Source organism: Panthera leo, chromosome F2, assembly GCF_018350215.1.
Source record: "Panthera leo isolate Ple1 chromosome F2, P.leo_Ple1_pat1.1, whole genome shotgun sequence".
NCBI lineage: Eukaryota > Metazoa > Chordata > Mammalia > Carnivora > Felidae > Panthera > Panthera leo.
This window is the reverse complement of record NC_056695.1, coordinates 5,650,667-5,671,308: the sequence shown is the minus strand read 5'-3', so window position 1 is coordinate 5,671,308 and position 20,642 is coordinate 5,650,667. Positions and strand designations below refer to the sequence as shown.

At 37.5% G+C, this 20,642-nt stretch overlaps 1 protein-coding gene across 8 annotated transcripts in view; it reads left to right on the top strand.

Annotated features, from left to right (window-relative positions):
* Positions 1 to 20,642, top strand: part of RB1CC1 (RB1 inducible coiled-coil 1) — a 91,694-nt gene that overhangs the window by 22,956 nt on the left and 48,096 nt on the right. For 5 of the 8 annotated variants that reach the window (XR_006198273.1, XM_042923717.1, XM_042923716.1 and 2 more), the window contains exons 2-8: positions 1,325 to 1,439; positions 2,365 to 2,486; positions 3,726 to 3,852; positions 4,027 to 4,197; positions 10,049 to 10,251; positions 11,619 to 12,045; positions 16,873 to 17,043. Coding sequence is in view for 7 of the 8 variants with exons in the window: in XM_042923717.1 (XP_042779651.1) it covers positions 2,416 to 2,486; positions 3,726 to 3,852; positions 4,027 to 4,197; positions 10,049 to 10,251; positions 11,619 to 12,045; positions 16,873 to 17,043 (1,170 nt within the window). In the remaining variant the exon portion in view is untranslated. Of the gene's footprint in view, positions 1 to 957; positions 1,440 to 2,364; positions 2,487 to 3,725; positions 3,853 to 4,026; positions 4,198 to 10,048; positions 10,252 to 11,618; positions 12,046 to 16,872; positions 17,044 to 20,642 lie in introns of those variants that run through there. The other 3 variants (XM_042923714.1, XM_042923715.1, XM_042923718.1) reach the window with 3 other exon arrangements.

The window sequence follows — 20,642 nt, the reverse complement described above, 5'->3', positions numbered from 1 at the left end:
GTTTAATTTCTTTTTCTCCTTCAAGATTGTGATCACCACCAGGGGAAAGATCTTGTCTGTTTTGTTCACAGAATACAGAAACTCGATAAGCGTTTGTTCTGTGTAGATGAATTAATGAATTAATGAATCATCTCTGGTACCGATATTCCTTCCATTTTAGTCACCGTACTTTTAGCTACCGAATCCTTCAGAAAACAAGAGAACTTCGTTTAACCTGTAAGATAAAGTGTACTCTTGGATTTGGGCGGGGCGGGGGGGGGGGGTGAGGTCCCACCCAAACCCTGGAGAGTTGGCAGAGGAGAAGGAGCCCAAGCAGGGGTACTAGGGTTGTTTATTGAATTCTTACTCCCTGCCGAGTGCTGTGCTAATATGTACTTTGTCTCCCTTAATTCTCGTAATATCCCTGTGTTGTGGGGTGCTGTGTGTATTATCTTTTGCTGAGTATAAGAAACGTTTCAGTCCACACTTTCCGGGCATACGTCAGCTGGGTCCTGTGTATGGAGGTCTGTCAGAAGATCGCAGTGAACGCGTCTGCCGGGGCCGGGGTCTCGTCTGAGGCCCAGCCAGCGAGGGATCCCGCTTCCGGGCTCAGTGGTGGTTGTCAGGGTCAGCTCCTCGCAGCCCGTCAGACCCAGAGCCTCGGCCTCTTCCCGAGGCTGACTTCAGTTTCTGGCCACACGGGCCCCTCCGTGGCAGCTCATTGCTTATCGGAGCTGGCAAGGGAGGGAGTCAGCTGGCACCGGGCAAGTTACAATCTTGAACAGCAGTCGTGTGACATCTCGTTAACCTTGCCGTATTTCATCGGCTGGACACAGACCATGGGCCCTGCCCACGCCTCGTAGAAGTGGGGTGTCACCGGAGTGTGGATTCCCGGGGGTGTCGCCGGGGTGTGGATACCTGGGGGCGGAGGGGCGATTTTAGAGGCTGCCTGCCACAGGTCCCACTTTTATTCATTTTATAAGACAATAAATCCAGACCGCTAGGAAAGTTGCCCAAGATCCTATACGAGTAACGGGGCCAAAATCACACCCCAGGCGGTCAGACTCCACAGCTGGGCTCTTTTTTACCATTATATTTTAAGAACTAAGAAATGGCTGTAGAATTTGACAGTTTGGGAGAGTTCTTTAGAGACTTGTGTTTTAGGTCTTTTAATGGAGGGCTATGGGTCAAAATTACACTCTTGTGGTTTCAGTGAATGTGCAGGTAGGAAGACAGACAGACAGAGTTTCAGGAGGGAATTTTTAAAGGAAGAGAACAATAACCATATGTTGTCATATACCGAATTATTTCTCTCTGTGATAATCCAGAAATTCTTCTTTTCCAGTTCACTGAGTTTAACCAGTAATGCCATTCAGTTGCCAATATCAAGCAAAGCAAACATAAGCCAGTTTTAATCTGCTTTTTAAGAAAAGTGGTAGTCCTTTTCATAGTGCCTGACGGTAAGTCACCGTTCCTAAATTCGTAACTTTTTTTTATCTAGCGCATGTAAAATAATGATTTTACAAACATTATTTTAAGGCTGTCTTCGTTTTTTCCTTCTTCCCTGATGATTTTCCTCCAAAAGAGCATAAAGAAAGATATATTCTAGCATCTAGGACTTGATTATCTTTCATCACTTTCATTAATTAGGTGGAATTTTACTCTCATTGTTAAAATCAAATGCTAGATCTTGAACTCTGTCCCTTCTCATAAATGAGGAAGTTTATTTCTTCTGTGAGGTTTTGACTTGGACAACTAGTTGTGGCAGAGTTGTTTTGAATATTCTCTTCTCCAGACCTGTGCACTTTCCACTGTTCAAGGAGATGATATAACTCTTAGGGTCACAGTTTCTCGTGGAGCATTTCTAACTCAGTGTGGAGGTGGAATTTAGATTAAGAGACAGCTGGTGGAAGGAGTTGGAACTAACTCGTTTCCCCTAACTTGCAAGTAGTGGCTACTCTTATTTGCTGCTAGTAAGTTTAACCTTAAGACAGTGTTTTTGTTGTTATAAGGAACCAGCTGGGGAGGAACTTCTTGAGTTAGGAAGATCTTTGATCAAATGTTTAATTTTAATTCTTAATATAGAAAGGTACATGAGAACAGTGTGAAATGTACACTTAATTTTTGTTCTAATTGCTGACCTCTTCCTTAAAGCTAATTTTTAAAATGTAGAACAATTATGCATTTCATTAGTCTCACTACTGTTGATTTTTTTAGCAATGGGTTTGCCGAATTGTCTGGTTAACCATCTTAGACCTCAAAAACTTGGTCGTCGTCGTCGTCGTTGTTGTTGTGTGGTACAACTATACCATGTCTTATGGGAGGATATTTGTATTTGTTGTTGTGTTTGTAAAACTGACCGTTCTTCTTATCTGTTTCTGTTAGTAACCAGATCAGAGTGTGAGGTATAAGCTCACAGAATCCAGAGAAATCATCATGAAGTTATATGTATTTCTGGTTAACACTGGAACTACCCTGACATTTGACACTGAACTTACAGTGCAAACGTAAGCTGTATTTCATTCAATGTCATCAGTTTCGCATTTTGTATATGCAAAAAGTTAAAGTATTGATTTGGAGAAAACTTTTTTTGTTAAATAAGGGTAGCGATATCTGAAACCTTCGGTCTCCGCATATTACGTGTATAATTGCCATCCTTCCTAAAATGCTGAAGTTAAATTCATAAAATTATGCTTTGTTCCATTTGTGTGAATATGTTATTCATGATAAACAGACTTACCCACAAACGAACTGATTTCTATCAAGTAGAAGAAGTTTTCATAGTTGATTGCTTGTCTTAAGTTTCCCAGGACACCACTAAGGAAATTACTGCTAGCTACATAAAGCAATATTGTCGGTCCCATGTATTTTGGTGGTTGATTTTTATTCCTTTGTATGAGTAAAGTCAGTGGTATTTGTTTTGTTTGTTGTTGCGAGAATAAAATCAGTTTAATATTTTTAACCAATTTAGGAAGACTCGTACATCTTCATAACTCTCCAACTTTACGGCGAATTCAAATATTTGACTAATGAATGCCCTCCTATATTTGTGAAAGGTGGGGAGAGGTGTCAGGGGCAGTGAGGCTACGTTTTGGGGCCAAACAGCAAGAGAGGAAATAGTAACAACTATTCCTGCTTATATTTTGGCCCTAACAGCAAAGACCGGATAGCAGTACAGAATAAATAAATCTGACACAGAAGATATTATGAATAATTTGTGGAATTAATATTCTTAGTTTTAAAAGTGGAATTTGAATTTATTTTCTTTCTTAAAGTTCTAGTTTTTATAAAATACAATTTTACCTGTAAAGCAATGATTTTCTGAAAGATAGGGAAAGGAAGCAGTTTCTCGATTTATACTTCATGTAGTTTGTGTAATGTGATGTGGGGATTTTAACAGACATCTGTGTTCTGAGAATTTTAACAGACCTGATGCTAATTTGAGCATATTCCTTTGCTATGTTATATAAAGAGCACAGAAATAAATATGTCTACTGCCTGTATTTTATAGACTTACTTTTAGACGTACCACATGGTTGATTTATTCACCTAAGAGATCAGCCAGCTTATGGAGTCTAATTCCAGAAACAAGAAGGTTATATTTTCCACTACTGTTTTGGGGAAAGTTTTGAGAGTGAAATTAATTAGTATCTGTCAGGTATTTTCACACAGTGCCACTTCGATAGTGAGGACTTTGTCCCTGGGAAATGTCAATAACTAGTATCTTTTGTGCCTCCCCCCGAAAGTGTGGCAGACCTCAAGCATGCCATTCACAGCAAATACAAGATTGCTATTCAGCATCAGGTGCTGGTGGTCAACGGAGGAGAATGCATGGCTGCGGACCGAAGAGTGTGCACCTACAGTGCTGGGACGGTACGTGTCGCGAGCCCTCGCACACAGACGCACGCGCTCCGGCTCCCCGCCCGGGGAGTTGGCAACTCGGCGTCCGGGAGGAAGGGGTGTCTGCCCCCTATGTTGAGGGCAGCGCGCGCGGCCGGTATTTCACAGCATTTCACCGGAGTTTCTTTGGCTGTCTTATTGCCACAGGACACAAATCCGATTTTTCTTTTTAACAAAGAGATGATCTTATGTGATCGTCCACCCGCTATTCCGAAAACGACCTTTTCGACAGAAAACGACATGGAAATAAAAGTTGAAGAATCTCTTATGATGCCTGCAGTTTTTCACACCGTTGCGTCAAGGACACAACTTGCAGTGGTAAGATAAAAATCATCATAGTTATTTTTTGTGATTATTGTCCTTCTTTACATCTAGTGTGGTTTAAAATTAAAAGTGGGTCACTTAACAAAACGATGTCTTATTCGAATACTTGGTAATATTTTCACGAGGTTTCAGCTTATTTTAGGCATCGATGAACGTTCTAACAAATGGATGGTTCCTAAAAGCATTCCAATCTAAACAACACAGAGAACAAATGGATGGTTGCCAGAGGGGACGGGTGTTGGGGGATGGGTGAGGAAGCCCGGGAGATGCCGCTTCCAGTTATGGAATGAATTAGTGGGAATATAAGGTACAGCATAAGGAACACGGTGATGTTACAGTAGAAGTGGATGGTGACAGATGGTGGCTGTGCTTGCGGGGAGCACAGCCCAACGCAGAGAGCGGTACACCTGAAACGAACGGAACCTCGTGTGTCAGCTGTCCTCACGTAGCTGGCAAAAACACATTGTTAGGCAGAACACAAAAATAACCACGTGAGGAGATGTTTTGCTGGTCGATGTGTCTGGTTTTCAGATTCCTACATTGTTAGTCATTCGACATTTGCAAACAGTTACAAGATTTTAGAGTGGAAGAGCTGTTTTAACCATGATTTCTTCACTTCTTTCCTAAATGATGGTATGCAGGTGATGGTTTCTGAACACTGCTGTGATGAGTAAAGTTACCTGTGTTAGAGTAGACAGAAGCAGAGGGAGAGCTTACACAATGCTTAAAAATGTGATTCTTTCTTCCATATCCGCATTTAGGTCCTGGAGGAGAACAAAGTCTCTTTACAATACATGCCTCTTACGTTGCTTCTGTAATTTCCGTGGGTCGTCGCGCAGGCCTCTTTCGTTTTCCTTTTTGAATCGCCAGTACTTCACTGTGATCCTGGCCCTAAACTGTCATCAGCAAGACACGGTTACTTTACTTTCCGACACGGAAAAATGTTATCTTTAGAACCACACAAGAGGATTTATCGTTTATAAAAATAAACAGATTAACAAAATATCAAGTCTTTAGTGTTAACGTTTGCTTTTGTAAGTAAATCTCAGCCGTTTGTTTTAGTGTAGCATATACATTTGTGAAAACTACCCCATTTTTCACATAGGATACAACATAAAAAGAGAATTAACTTCCTATTTCTGGGACATACTTGATAAGCATCAGTCTAGAAATGTTTTTGAGAAGGCAAAGTTACTTTAAAAAAACAAATTGTGTAAACTGAATTTCTGTAAGAGTCCTTTAGATTTGTTTTATGATTAACTCAAGAGAGCAAGAATATTGGTATACAAATAAACTAATAAAACTTTAGCCTACATATTTAAAAAGTAATATTTTTTGATTTGGATGAAAAATATAATACTAAGAAAAATGTACAAAAATCAAAGGATCATCAAATAGGACATGTAACTTCTAAGTGAGAGACAAGTCAAAAAGAATAAGTAAAGCTAGATTGAACGAAGGCGTGATATTAAAATGCATTATATTAAAACAATTTAAATAGAAGATGAAATGAGGATTAATCTAGAAATAAACAGTCCTAGCAATATCTAGTGATGCAAGTTGACATGTTAAAAACCACTGAAGGTTCTTCCAGGCGAGGATCAACACAGAAATAGGAAGGGGGGGGGGGGGCATAAAGAGTAGCAGCGATTGCATAATAACTTCATTAATCTAGCAAAAATCCAGAAACGATATAATACAAGCGATACTAAATATAAAGTAATGAGAGTAATACAATCCAGTATACCGCTTGTTAATTAATTTAGCCAACTTTCTTTTTATAGAAAGATAAATGTACAAGAAAATTTTAATGGCAGTATTTATAGATGACAAAGTGGATATCAAAGCATTAAACAGAAAAAAGTGAAATTTATAATAAATTATGAGAGGGGCACCTGGGTGGCTCAGTCAGCTAAACCTCTGACTTCGCTCAGGTCATGATCTCGTGGTTTGTGAGTTTGAGCCCCGTGTTGGGCTCTGTGCTGACAGCTCGGAGCCTGGAGCCTGCTTCTGATTCCGTGTCTCCTTCTCTCTGTCTGCCCCACCCCCGCTCATGCTCGCGCTCTCTCTCTCTCTCTCTCTCAAAAATAAAGCAACATTAAAAAAATTTTTTTTTTTAATTTATGAGACAGATAAGTCAGATCTGTCTTGGCCTGTCAACATGGCTAAATGCTAATAATTTCAGGAAAACTTAATAAAATATAATGACGTATAAAATGTAATGACATGTTCATACCAGAATTATTTCCTATAGCCAAATGGTAGAAACAACCCAACTGTCCACCAGTGGATGAAGAAACAGAATGTGGTATATCCATACAATGGGATATTATTTAGCTTTGTCTGGAAGGAAATTCTGATATTAACCATAATACGGAGGAGCCTCGAGGGATAGATATGCTAAGGGAAATAAACCAAACACAAAGGACAGATATTTATACCATCCCAATTACACAAGGTACCTAGAAGCGGTCAGGTTCATAGAGACAGAAAATAGGATAGTTACCCAAGGCTGGGGGGTGAGGGAGGGTTGAGTTCATTGTTTATTGGCTGCAGTTTCATTCTGGGATGATGAAAAACTTCTGGAGATGGGTAGTGGTCATGGTTGCGTGGCAGTGTGAATGACCTAATGCCACTGAATCATTCAAAATGTGTTAAAACAGTAAGCTTCATGTGTGTTTATAATAATTAAACAGTAAATTAAATATTTTAATGTCGCTCTCATAATCAGAAAGCTCTTATGGGCTACATTTAGTTTTTTGTATCCCAAAAATCCGGAATGTATTTATTTTTTCTTACAGATAAAACCAGAGGAGTATCAAAAGAGTAATACATTTTAGTAGCAAAGAGGATATATTATTGCAGTGCACGGGTGGTTCAGTATTTGGAAATTTATTAATATAATTAATTGCCTCAGTCATTAATACCGGAGAAAGCAGAGAGTCGTGTTAAATTGTCCAGATGAGACATGTTAAAATTCAGCAGCTCTTCCTTTTTTTTTTTTTTTTTTTTTTAATTAAGTAGGCTCCACACCCAATGTAGGGCTTGAACTTATGATCCTGAGATCAAGTTACACGCTCTGCTGACTGAGCCAGCCAGGCACCCCCAGCAGCTATTCCTAACAAGTAAACTAGCTCTAGAAGGAAACAAAATAAATAAGATACAGAATTGGCCAAATATAGAAAATAATCCGCTTTCAAATCAGCAAAACATTAGAGCCATTTTTGCATAAATCGCCATCCAACTATTCAGTATTCTTTTGGAACTGAGAAATGTACTGAAATAAGAAAATGAAAATGAAGTGGTAAAATTAATGGAAGAAAGTGAAAAACATCCATTTTAGTTGATGATACGGTTGTATATTTGGAATGTTCAAGAGGATTTAATAAAACTCTATCAAGAATTTTGATAAGGTGGCTTGGATATGTGATAAATATATAAACATTCACATTTCTTGGCACTGGGCCCTGCTTTGGAATAGAAATGGAAAATAGATTACAGTCTCAGTAGCAAGAAAAAATACATAACATGCTATTTAAGAACATAAATTATAAATCAATGAAAAGACATACTGTTCTTAATATTTCCAGTCATAATGTTAATATATTCTTGCACTTAATGAATTGCACTCAAAGTTGCCACGATGAAGCATTTTGCTTTGGAGAGTGAGGAGGAGCTCTTGAGTTTTTTTGTTCAGTTTGTTTTAAATAAAGTGGACTTTAAGTTTATGGGGAAGGTTCAGTGTCCAGGAATATCTAGGAAAGTTAAGAGAAATAAGAATGGAAGGTAGAGGAAATAACGTGTCTTTCTCAGATTTTAAAACACACTTCCGAGCTACTGTAACCCAAACCATGAATATGTCCGTGCATTTTAAAAGGAAGTAGAGGTGCTACAACCATGACAGGAGTGTGATCTTCTAGATTCACCTTGCCAGAGTTGAAATTTGGTCACCCCAATTGTGGTGTGACCTTGGACTCGGATACCTTCATTAGTAAAATTAATAGATTTTTGTTTACTGAGTTATGTACATATTAGAAAATGCACAAATTATGGGGCGGCTGGCTGGCCCAGTCAGCTAAGTGTCCAACTTCAGCTCAGGTCGTGATCTCGCGGTCTGTGGGTTCGAGCCCCGCGTCAGGCTCTGTGCTGACAGCTCAGAGCCTGGAGCCTGCTTCCGATTCTGTGTCTCCCTCGCTCTCTCTCTGCCCCTCCCCCGCTCATGCTCTGTCTCACTCTCAAAAATAAACATTAAAAATAAAAAAAAAAAATGTACAAATTATCGCACATTCATTTTTAGCACATTTTCACAAAGTGAAATTTTAAAATATGGTGTCACCCCAAGAAGTCCTCCTTCATGCTTTCTCCCAGTCATTGTCGCTTTTCCATAAAATCAACCAATATCCTGACTTTAAAACCATAGATTGCTTTGCTTCTTTTAGAACCTTAAATAAATGGAATTACAGTTTGTTTTCTATTGTGTCTGGCCTCCTTCATTCATCTTATGTTCCTGAGATTCGTTCACGTAATTGCACGCGTTAATGGTTTGTATTCATTGCTGAGCAGTTTTCCGTTGTTCAGATATGCCACGGCTTATTTATCTACAGATACTGTTTCAGGTTTTAGACTGTTGGGGCTCAGGCTGCTGTGAATATCTTTGCACGTTGTTTGCTAACGTGCTGCTAGCGTTCAAAGTGATTGTACCCACCATCGAATGTTCTACTTGCTCAACAAACTCACTGATACTTGGTTTTCTTGGTGCTTTTAATTTTAGTCATTCTGATGGGTGGGAGGCCATTGTAATTTAATTTGTATTTGTTTGATAATTAATAAGGATGAGCAGGTTTCCATATGTTTATGAGACTCTTCATATCCGTTTTGTGAAGTTATTCTTCTAATTTCTTAATTATTCGTTATTGGGTTGCTAATTTTTATGTAATTAATTTAGAGTGGACTTCATATCATCTTTATATAAGCTGTGTATTTAAATGCTGAAAATATCTTCTGCCACCCTGTTGCTTGCCTTTTGCCTTTTCATTCAACTAATGACGTGTTGTGATGAATTAAAATTCTTCGTTTAATGTCCACTTTATCAAAGTTTTGCTCTTGGGTCTTATTTAAGGAACACGTGCTTATCTCAGAGATACGAAGGCAGCAGCCAGGGTAGAGGTGCTGGTGTGTGTCTGCTATGCTGTCTTCCACGAGCGCTCCTTTTTAGAAAAACGTCTGTGACATTTGGATCTGTAGTCACCCATAATTGATTTTCATATTGTAGTAAAAATGGAAAATTCACTTGATGAATCAAGCACTGTACCTTTTAAAATTTAATAATGTGTATTGACCTCCTCATACCTTTATGAGATGTAAAGATACTTCTATTCGCACCTATATGAGTATATAAAGATACTTCATCTTATTGAATGCTAAATGGATTGCGTTGTATAGACGCACATAATTTCTTGGTAGACAGTGAGGTGGGTTTTATTTCATTTGATAGTTGAAATAAAGAACCTTTTAGTGTTTTTTTGTTCATTTCTTTAAGCTTTTATAGGGTAAGTTTCTACGAGATGAATCACTGCCAGACGATAGATGCCGTTTTACTTTTAATAGTTATCGTTGAGTTGTCCTCTGTAGATGCTCCACCAACATATAGTCCCAGCGGGGGTGAGTTAGGAGTTTCTTCCTCCTTACTGTCGCAACAACAAACCGTAGTGATAAGATAAACTAAAACGTTGCCTTGTCATGCTTTGTTTAAAATATATTTACACTGCATTCATGCATACAGGTAAATATACATATGCAAACACTACCTTCTTTTACTGTGTTTCTTTCTTCCTTTTCGATACAGGAAATGTATGAAGTTGCCAAGAAACTTTGCTCTTTCTGTGAGGGTCTGGTCCATGATGAACACCTTCAACACCAAGGCTGGGCTGCAATCATGGCCAATCTGGAGGACTGTTCAAATTCTTACCAAAAGCTACTTTTCAAGTTTGAAAGTATTTATTCAAATTATCTGCAATCCATAGAAGACATCAAGTTAAAACTTACTCAGTATGTTTGCCATTAAAATGGATACAACGTTTGGTTAAAGTACCTTCTCAGTTGTTTTAGTAACTGATTTCATTTCTAATAATTGCTTGTATAATACTTGTTCATTTTTTGAGACTTTTATGATGACTTTGACGGATTCTGAAATTTTAAAATTATGGTCAATTTTATTCACCACATGTTTTATGGATCTCCCACATTTCTTTTTCTTACCTTGTTTTCTTTATGTAAAGGGCTTAAGAGACTTTGGAAATCATTTACAAACCCAAGAATCTTTGCCTCCTTCTTGCCCTGCTACCAACTTTACACTAAAGGCAAAATATAAACATAACACATCTAATGGAAATGGAAAAGTTTTCAAACATTTGGCAATCAAGGAAAATTTTGTTTTCCTCTTTAAATACTGCCATATGATGTAGGCTTGCTGAGATGGAAAGAAGCCATTGTGTTCTAGCTGGCGTTTAGGGGGTTTTCTGGTTCTTTGCATATAAGCACATCTGATAGCCAGTGGTTGTTTTGGAAAAGGGCTATAATGAATATAAAAACATAGCAATAATTCAGCATGAATGTAGCCTCTATTTTGTGTGTGTTTGCTTTCAATTTTCTACATTCATTTTTTCATTTGTTTTTACATTTTTTGTTAACTTTGAATTGAATTGGAGAGAAGTAACATCTTTCTAATTCAAATGAACCTTATTCAGATTTTTTATTTTGAGGTATGAGTTAGATTTTGGCTTTGCCAATAGGACAGATCTCGGGAAGGAAGGGAGTGATTACTTAAAGACTAGAAAGTTTTTAAGAGTTTGTTTATATGACAGCCTTTTCAACTGACTGTTGTTTGGAAAGTTCTCTTAGATACATTAGTTTCATGTAAGAGCTTAAAGCATTTCACAGATGTTTTTACAGCAATCAAATCATCATCACTTCATCTTTCCCATAGCTTTCGACAGCATACATCTACCTGTCTATAGGGTGTAATGAACGTGAGAGTTACCTTAATCTTTATTAGGACTGTTAATTTTATCCTGTGCTTTCAGCTTATCAAAAAATACTTGATTGCCTGAAGGGACTGTTGTGGTAAATCATTTTTGTAAATTTGAATTTTTATGTCTTACGGTTTGATGAAAACCAACTGTTCACTTGTTAAGTATAAGCTGGCCACCTTTACTCGAGGGTGGTATTTTAATGTGTTCGTGCGTTAGTTAACCTCTAACTAGGTTTCTTTTAAAGAACATAGACTATGTATTTATAATGTAAAAAATAGATGGTAATATTTATGTGTGTAACAATTAAATGCTATTTCTTTGAAAATGCTAGTCTCTAACTGGAGCAGTCCCGTTATTTTACTGACAGATCTTTTGTATTTTAAGTTTAGGAACTGCGGTTTCAGTCATGGCCAAGATTCCGCTGTTGGAGTGCCTAACCAGACATAGTTACAGGGAATGTTTGGGAAGACTGGATTCTTTGCCTGAACATGAAGGCTCAGAAAAGGCTGAAATGAAAACCTCCACTGAACTGGTGCTCTCTCCTGATATGCCTAGAACAACTAACCAGTCTTTGTTAACCTCATTTCACAAGTCAGTGGAACACGTAGCCCCAGATACCACAGATGCTGAAAGTGGAAAAGAAATGAGGGAATCTTGTCAAAGTACTGTCCCGCAGGATGAAACTTCAGTAGATGCTAAAGACGGTGATCTGCCTTTTTTTAATGTTTCTTTGTTAGACTGGATAAATGTTCAAGATAGACCTAATGATGTGGAATCATTGGTCAGGAAATGCTTTGATTCTATGAGCAGAGTAAGTCATGTTAATTTGATATTTCTTGTGTCATTTCAACTATTTGAAGTTACATTATTTATACTAAATATTTTATATGATGGGCCAATGGTATTATGTTATAAGTAGAAATAATGAGTCTTGGCGTGAGACTTCAAGGATTCACCCTTGGATAAATCAAGGATAAATCAAGTCTTTTCACTTGTAACCTTATTTATGAATGTACAGTAAATTTGTGATGACTATTCGAGGTCAGAGATGTAAAATTTGTCCTGAAGTTCAGAGCCTTGAAGTGTCTACTCAAATGGTGAAGGTTTCGGTGGTAACAAGTTTGCAATATTTTTTTTCTGACCTTGTAATATTACTTAGATGTTTTAATATCTCCTATTCTTTCATTTGTTCCTACAGCTAGGCTCTTACTTCTACTAGGTAAAACTTGAACAGTCTTAACGTCTTCATTCTTATGCCTTAAGTACTGAGCTCTCTGTAAATATAAGTAGATAGGTAAATGGTAATATTTGGCCACCTCTAGCCTATCATATTTCTTAATTTAATAATGGATCAGATGTTCACATTTATAAATGCTATAGAACTTTCAAGGTTTTTTTGGAAAATATGAAAGATACAGTATTTGATTTTTATAATTAAACTTTTTTTAGGAGGGAGAATGATTTACATTCAGTGAAATATACAAATTCTTGAGTGGTTAGGCCACAGAGTAATACCACCCCAAAGAAGACACTGAACGTTTTCATCTCCCTGAAAACCTTGTGTATGTCTTTCCAATCACCATCCCCCCTTGAGGGAGGTCTTTCTGACTTCTAAAAGAAACTTTAAATACTATATCTGCCTGAAATATTTTGAAATTCAAAATTTAGACATTGTGTTCTTGGTTGTATTTCATAATTATAATGAGCTTGTATTTTGGATTAAGTCCTCCCCCGAATATACTTACAAAGACTTTTCAGCATGGGGAATAAATGTCTTTTAAAATGTGATCCATAAGCTGATGGAAAATCTTTGAAGTCAGAAAGGAAGTTGATGGGGCACGTGTTTCAGTAATACAGAAATAATGAAATAATGTTTTGAAGTCAGCTATTGTCTAAAGATAACGAGCACAGTAGTTAACCATGTTTAAAAGGGAGCTCAATTGGAAAAGAGATTTGATCTTTGAACATTGAGAAAGGCAGTGCCTTGTCTGGGTTGCCTGGAAAATAGCACATTTCCTTTCAAAATGGAAAACCTAAAAAAAAATAAATTCTAGGTTTCTTCTTAATTCTTTAACTGTCTACTTCCTTGATGACATCCTTTAAAGGAGGCATTTCTTTTTGGCCATTTATTATTTGTTAACAAAGAAAGCTTCAGTTAAGACATTTGCCAGGGCATGGGAATGTATAATATATGATGTAAAGATTACTGACTAAAAGGAGTGAAAACTAGGGTTCCTGTTTAAAATGTTGACATTTTAGTAGTCTGAAAATTCCAATCTATGATTGTGGAAAGGCAAGCACATGATTGTAATTAGGTGATTGAGATATCTATATATTCAAAAGGATTTGAAATTGGGTTTGTGTTTGCATGGTTAAATGAAGTCCAGCACAGCCATGTAAGTTTTACTCATGTTACAAAACAAGGGGAAATAAACAATGATCCTTTCCTGGCTTAATGAAAATTCACAAGAGTTTATAGCTACCGAAAACAGAAGTTAGCTAGAGTAATATCACTGGGGTGTCACATTATTGACCTGAATTAATGTTTACTTTCATAGTACATACCAACAATATCTGAAGTCTTTGTGGTACTTAACATGGCCATTATATTGTAAAAACAGAATATAAATTTTTATCTGTTTATAGTTACTTGTTATGAAACGAGTTAACGTAGCTTAAAATACTGCCTGTAATACGGCACTCTTTTAGTTGAGCATGCCCATTAGATTTAAAAAAAATTCTTCAAAAGCAGTGAAAACCTATTTTGAAGAATTTGTTTATATATATCTGCCTGTATTTTACACAGTGTGGGATGGTGTATTGGGATATACTGCATAATAAATTGCACTTGCCATGTTGTTTTTTATAAGGTTAATATTTTTCGTGGTAGTTTTGTGTATTTATTCTTAATACTACTAGTGGGATTCTAAAGACACATTGAAGGGAGTGTAGGACTTCTCTCGTGTCACAGGGTGCCTTCCTTTGATCTCACATTTGTTACGTAGTTGCACAAAACAGCTAACTAACCTGTTTGATTCTCTGATAGTAGTACTTTTTGCCAGTGAACTTTAAAATGTGCCAAGATTTGATGTTCCTCTTCTCAAAGCAAGTTCTGTTCGAAGCCTTCCTTTCTACATACCGATCCCAGTTTCAGCAGCATTTGTTAACATGTATTTCCAACTGGCAAAATCAAGTGTCTTCTTTCAGGAAACAAGTCAAGATGTAGGCGTTACGGAACTAGCCTAAGATTGGACATCAGAAGGGCTTAAATCCTGGCACTGCCTTTATGGATTGCCCCTGCCCATCTATATGGCATTGGAATCCTGTTTTATAATACTTGGGGGATTCTCACAACCTCCCTTTTCCCCTCACGTACCAAGAAAAATTTCGAGTTGTTTCTGCGTTTTTGTGTACTCACATATTTTCTTAGGTCGTAGTGTGTTCATATTAGAACGAATCTTGGATATTCTAGTTCAGGTTATACCACAAAAGGCAAACGTTCATATATCTGATGATGAATAATTGGAAACATGCACATTGAGCTCATTTCTAAGCTGTTCAGAATAATACCAGTGTAATTTATTGACTTTTGGTTTAGTATTTCATTCATGATTCTTGTGATCTTACTGGAATATTGTTTATGCAATGGGCATGCATTTAGAGGTGGGATGGAAAGAATGGTGAGGATGAGAAAATTTTATTTTCTTCTCTTCTAAGACAACAATAATGTTAGTCTTTGTAGATGTCGGTGGAAGAGTCCAAGAGGGACAAATAGTGGAAGACTGTGTTCGGTTGCTGAAAATTCGCTAAATAATTATTAGTAGGATTCTGTGGTTTAAAATACTATTTTAAAAAATTGTTCCAGAGACTCTATTTGGAATTTTTATTTTTTATTACTTGTGGACAAATGGAATAAACCATTAAGTAGAGTAAGATTTTAGGAAGTCAAGTTACATAGCCTGTGCTCAAGTGATTCACAAAATGCTCCTCCATATTAATATTGTCAGTGTAGTTGCATCGTACTTTCAATGAATTAGGAAATACAGAACTATCAGAATTAGGAGCTCTGGTTTGGGGGTTGTTTTTTCTTCTTTAAATCATCTCTGTCTGAAGCCTTTGTGTAGTTGTAATTTTGTACAGGCGAAAAATTTGAATCTATTTTAATCCTTTCTTTAGCTTTTTATCGTCTTAATGATTTATAGCTAGTCTTTGGTTTGTATGTTATCTTGGGTCAGAAACGAATACAGATTAGACTCAGTTACCATGAAATTAAGAAAAGTGAGGAAATGTTAATGTACGCACAAGTTTTCATTAATAGGCAGATGGCTGCCTGTATTTAAGTAGTGACTCTGTTAACTTTTTTGTAGTGTTACAAATGCAGCCTCTTATAAATTACACTGGATTATTGATAATAACAATAAAATAGCTGAGTTTTAACTGCTTTTGTATGTCCTGTCTGTACCAAACACTGTACGTTGGATAATTTATGGTCCCTTTGATTGTAGAGATTAGGGAAGGCATCATGAAGGAGGCAATATTTGACTAGGACAGAGATGGGCTTTTCAACAGCTAGGCAGGATAATCAGTATGAACAGAGATCAGAGCTAGAGAAACACAGGGCTTGTCTGGATGTAATGAGCAATTCAGTTTGAAAAGAGGATAGGCCTGGAAGGATTTGCTCATATCCGGCCAATCACCGAAGCCTTCATTGTGTGCTATGTTTTTTGGATGTCATCGTGGGCAGAGGGAAGCCATTTGGGTATTTCAACAGGAGACAACTATAATTAGAAATAGAAGATACTGTGGTTGATACTCACACGGAGATATTATTAGGAAGGTGTCAGAAACAGGCTGAAAATGTATGAGAACGATCAGGCATTACAAAAGGGTTGGGAGCTTCATAGAAGTCATGCTTCATTCTGAAATCACACAAGACATAGTAAAAATGGGCTAAGTACTAAGTCCTGGATCATCTGTGTTTATGGAATGAGAAAACAGGAGCCAGAGAAGGGAACTGTGGAAGAACCAGTGAGGTGATGCCCGAAAGCTTCCGGAGTTCCGGAGACGACATGTGAAAACCACTGCCAGTGTATTCTTTCAAGGGAAGGGGAAGGGTGTAGAGAGAAATTTGTTAGGTTTCATGAATTCCAGAAAATTTGTGGAAGAGTAAGAAAGTTGGGTTGATCAAGCAGATTTCTTTAGGAGATAGAGGCTGAAAATAAAGATATCTGTAGGAGGGAATTAAGTTTGAAGATGTTGATACATTTTGAGGGAAATTGTGTTTTTAACTCTGCTTTATTTTATAAGACCATGAAAATAACATTTACGGTGTGACACTGAGGACTGATGAAATTGAGGCATCGATTGGAAGGTAGACTTCCAGGAATTCTGCCTTCCAATTCCAATTTCCAATATACTTCCTGGAATTCCTAATTATGTATTCCAGTATAATCAGTAATTTTTTATTAACATAATTCTCTTGCTCTCAGTTTTGTGAAAGTATAACTTAGATTCCCGTGCATTTACTTTTCTGTATTTTTCAATTTTTTTCTCCTCTGAAGCTGTGTATCAGAGTAGTGAGAAATGTATTTTAAAGTATTTGCTGGAAACTTCATTCATATCTTTTGTTGTTGTTCAGCTTGATCCAAGGATTATTCGACCATTTATAGCAGAATGCCGTCAAACTATTGCCAAACTTGATAATCAGAATATGAAAGCCATTAAAGGACTTGAAGACCGGCTCTATGCCCTGGACCAGATGATCGCTAGCTGCAGCCGACTGGTGAATGAACAGAAGGAACTCGCTCAGGTGCCCATTCCAAACTTCTCTCGGGAAAAGCTGTTTGTAGTTTCTCTACCAGTATTTTATGTGTGATATCAGTTTGCTGTGCACCATCATTTCACCTCATCCTTCACTGTTAAGGAAGATGGCGTGTTCTTAATGTTCAGGTTTGATAAAATAAAGCAAGCCGAGACCACTTCAGGTAGTAACTGAAAGATAAACCGTGAAAATGTTGTGTGCGGCTGGGGAAAAAACATATGTGGAAGGAGCATGATAAAACAGCCCTTGTACTAAACACTTGAGTACTTCCTGCTCCCCCCTCAAAAGACTACAAAAGAATAAATGAGATTTCTTTCCTTTTTCTTTTTTAATGTTTGTTTATTTTTGAGAGAGAGCAAAAGACAGAGTGCGAGCAGGGGAGGGGCAGAGAGAGGGAGACACAGAATCCGAAGAAGGCTCCAGGCTCTGAGCTGTCAGCGCAGAGCCCTGTGTGGGGTTCGAACCCACCAGCCGTGAGATCACGACCTGAGTTGAAGTCGGACACTTAACTGACTGAGCCACCCAGACGCCCCAGAATAAATGAGATTTGTAAAGGTACAGGAGGAAAATATGAAATCTTTCAGGTTACGAATACTTAGGTTTTTAGGTCAAATTTAATGCAGTGTTCTAAGAATTCTGTTGTCAAGTTAGGTTAAAGTGATGGAAGTGAAAGAGTGGTTAGCCTAGACGTATCCTGCCACTCTAGTGACCCACCCTCGAAAGTACTCTGACAAAAGAGTTGACTTGTATAATCTTGATTCTAACACACACTTTTCTAGTTTAACTTTCCTCTGCCAGTATTTTCCCTCCAAATGTGTTCTTACATTAGAACGTACAAATCATTTTAAGTGGGTACTGATGTTTTGCTTCACCTGCATGGCATTATACGCAGTGTGTTGTAGGTAGATAAAACATGTATATCCTTGCTTTATTCTTTTTAAATAAAGTTTAAAATACTTAATTGCATTTTTATAGTTTCTTAATTGAATTCATCTGTAATTCACAGACTCTCCTTTTTTTGTTTGATCGTGTATCCAGCCACCGTGTGAACTGGATCCCTTTATGTTGTGCATTTACACTGACTTTGAATCCTAGTACGCTGCTGAGTAGAATGTGATAATGGTGTCCTTGTTTAATTTCTGATCTACAGGAAGGGTTATTTCACAATTATAATGTTTCTAGTAGTTTATTTTTTCTCCTTGTCCTAATAGAAACCTTTTATCAAATTAAGAAAGTTAATAGCTTCTAATCTTGAACCATCCTTGGATTCTTGGAATAAACTCAACATGGTCATAATATGTTGTCTTTTTTAACATTTTGGTAAACTGAATTATATTCGTGTGTGTGTGTGTGTGTGTGTGTGTGTGTGTGTGTGTGTGTGTGTGTATTTATTTATTTATTTATAGACAGAGCGAGAATGTGCACAAAGGAGGGGCAGAGAGAGGAGTGGGGAGAGAATCCCAAGCAGGCTCCGTGCTATCTTTGCTGACTTGGGGCACGATCTCAGGAACCTTGAGATCATGACCTGAGCCAAAATCAAGTCAGACACTTAACTGATTGAGTCACCCAGGCTCCCCTGTATGTATTTTTCATTTGGTACGTATTTGTCAAGTTTGGGCATCAGGGTTTTGATGGCCTGCAAATAAGTTGAGAAATTTCTTAATTGGAACATTTAGTCCATTTATTTATTTATTTATTTATTTTTAATTTTTTTTTTTTAACAGTTTTTAAATTTTTTTTCATGTTTATTTTGAGAAAGAGAGCACAGTCAGGGGAAGGGCAGACATGGAGGGAGAGAGAAAACCCCAAGGAGGCTCCACACTGTCAGCGCAGAGCCCGAGGCAGGGCTTGAACCCGTGAACTGTGAGATCGTGACCTGCGCCAAAATCAAGAGTTGGGCGCTTAACTGAGCTACCCAGGCGCTCCTACTTCATTTATTTAATGAAATTACTGAATATTTGTTTTTAAATGTACCATTTCCAATTTTTCTTCTTTTTTTTCCTTCAATTATGTCTTTGTGCTTTTGCCCTTTGGATTATTTTTATCATTTAAAAGTTTTTGTTTTTAAATATTTAGTATTCTGTCTTCCAGATTAGCTTTTTTCCTTTTAAGTAACACATGCATCCTTGTAAGTTTCATATGCATTAGAATATCCTGTAGTATCCTTTAGTAGCATATTTAGTTTTTGTCATTTGAAAATCTCGTTAAATCACCTTTATTTCTGAAAGGTGTTTTCTCCTGATACGGAGTCTAGGCTGTCGACAGTTTGTTTTTCGCACATTGCCTTTGGTTTGGTTGTTAACAGTTTTACAATAATATGACAGGATGTGGTTTTCTTTGTATTTCTCCTGCTTTGGGTTGGGCACATAGTACTACAGGAAGCTGTGGCTTACTGACATGTCTTTTGGTAAAATTCCCAATCAGTTTCTCTTCAAATTTTGCCTTTGCCTCACCCTTTCCCTTTTCCTTCATTGGTTCCAGTTACACACGAATTAGACCTTTCATCTCATTCTTTGCATTTATTCTTATTTCCTGTATTTCCCATTTGTTATATCTATCTGTGCTTTATTCCGGATGTTTCCTTTTGACCTAACAATTGGGATTAATTTTTTTTCCCACTGAATAGCTGTTACTACGTCCATTTATTGATTTTTAGTTTTTGTTTGTTTTTTAGCTCTACAATTTCAGTTTGGTTCTTTTGTTTATATAGTTTCAAATTATCTACCAAGATATTCTGTCTCATCCATCATCTCTTTGATGAAATTAACCATATAGTAATTTAAAAGTCTGTATCTGAGCTCCATGCTTGTGCCTGTGTTTCTGTGGATGTTTTTGTTGTTTCTTACAATTAATGTGGTCTTGCCTTTTCATGTGCCATTAGGCATTATTTTTGATAAGAAAAGCCAAGGAAGCATGAAGCTTCTTCTAGAGAGAATTTGTGTGCGTGTTGAAAGGGCAGTTACAATCTTAGATCATCTTAATCCAGTTTCAGGGATTTAGGTGATAGAAGTTGGTCTTCCAGTCCTTGTGTTAGCCAGTCTGCTTTTGTAGACTCGCGTTCCATAGGATATAGCTTTGGGGGTACTAGGACAAAGTGTGTTCCATCATCCTTTTTTTTGGCTGGCACCGATCTCCAGTTTTTTATTTCATAGCTCCGTGAGAATGTCAGAAGGATTGCTTGTCTTTACAAAAAATTTTTTTTAACGTTTATTCATTTTTGAGACACAGAGACAGAGCACGAGCAGGGAAGGAGCAGAGAGAGGGAGACACAGAATCTGAAGCAGGCTCCAGGCCTTGAGCTGTCAGCATAGAGCCCGACGTGGGGCTCGAATTCATGACCTGAGCCGAAGTTGGAAGCTCAACCGACTGAGCCACCCAGGCGCCCCAGGATTGCTTGTCTTTTTATTCTTAGTTTTGGACTCTCTTCAGGAATCAACACTTGTCTCTAGGCAAAGCATTCCTTAGTTGCCTAACTGGCCTCTCTCGGTTTCCTCCTCCTCCTTAGATACTGGCCCTTCTCATTCACTGCTTTCTTAGGTCTCTAGTAACTAATGCCACAGGAAGCTTGGTCTGCATTACCATTAAAT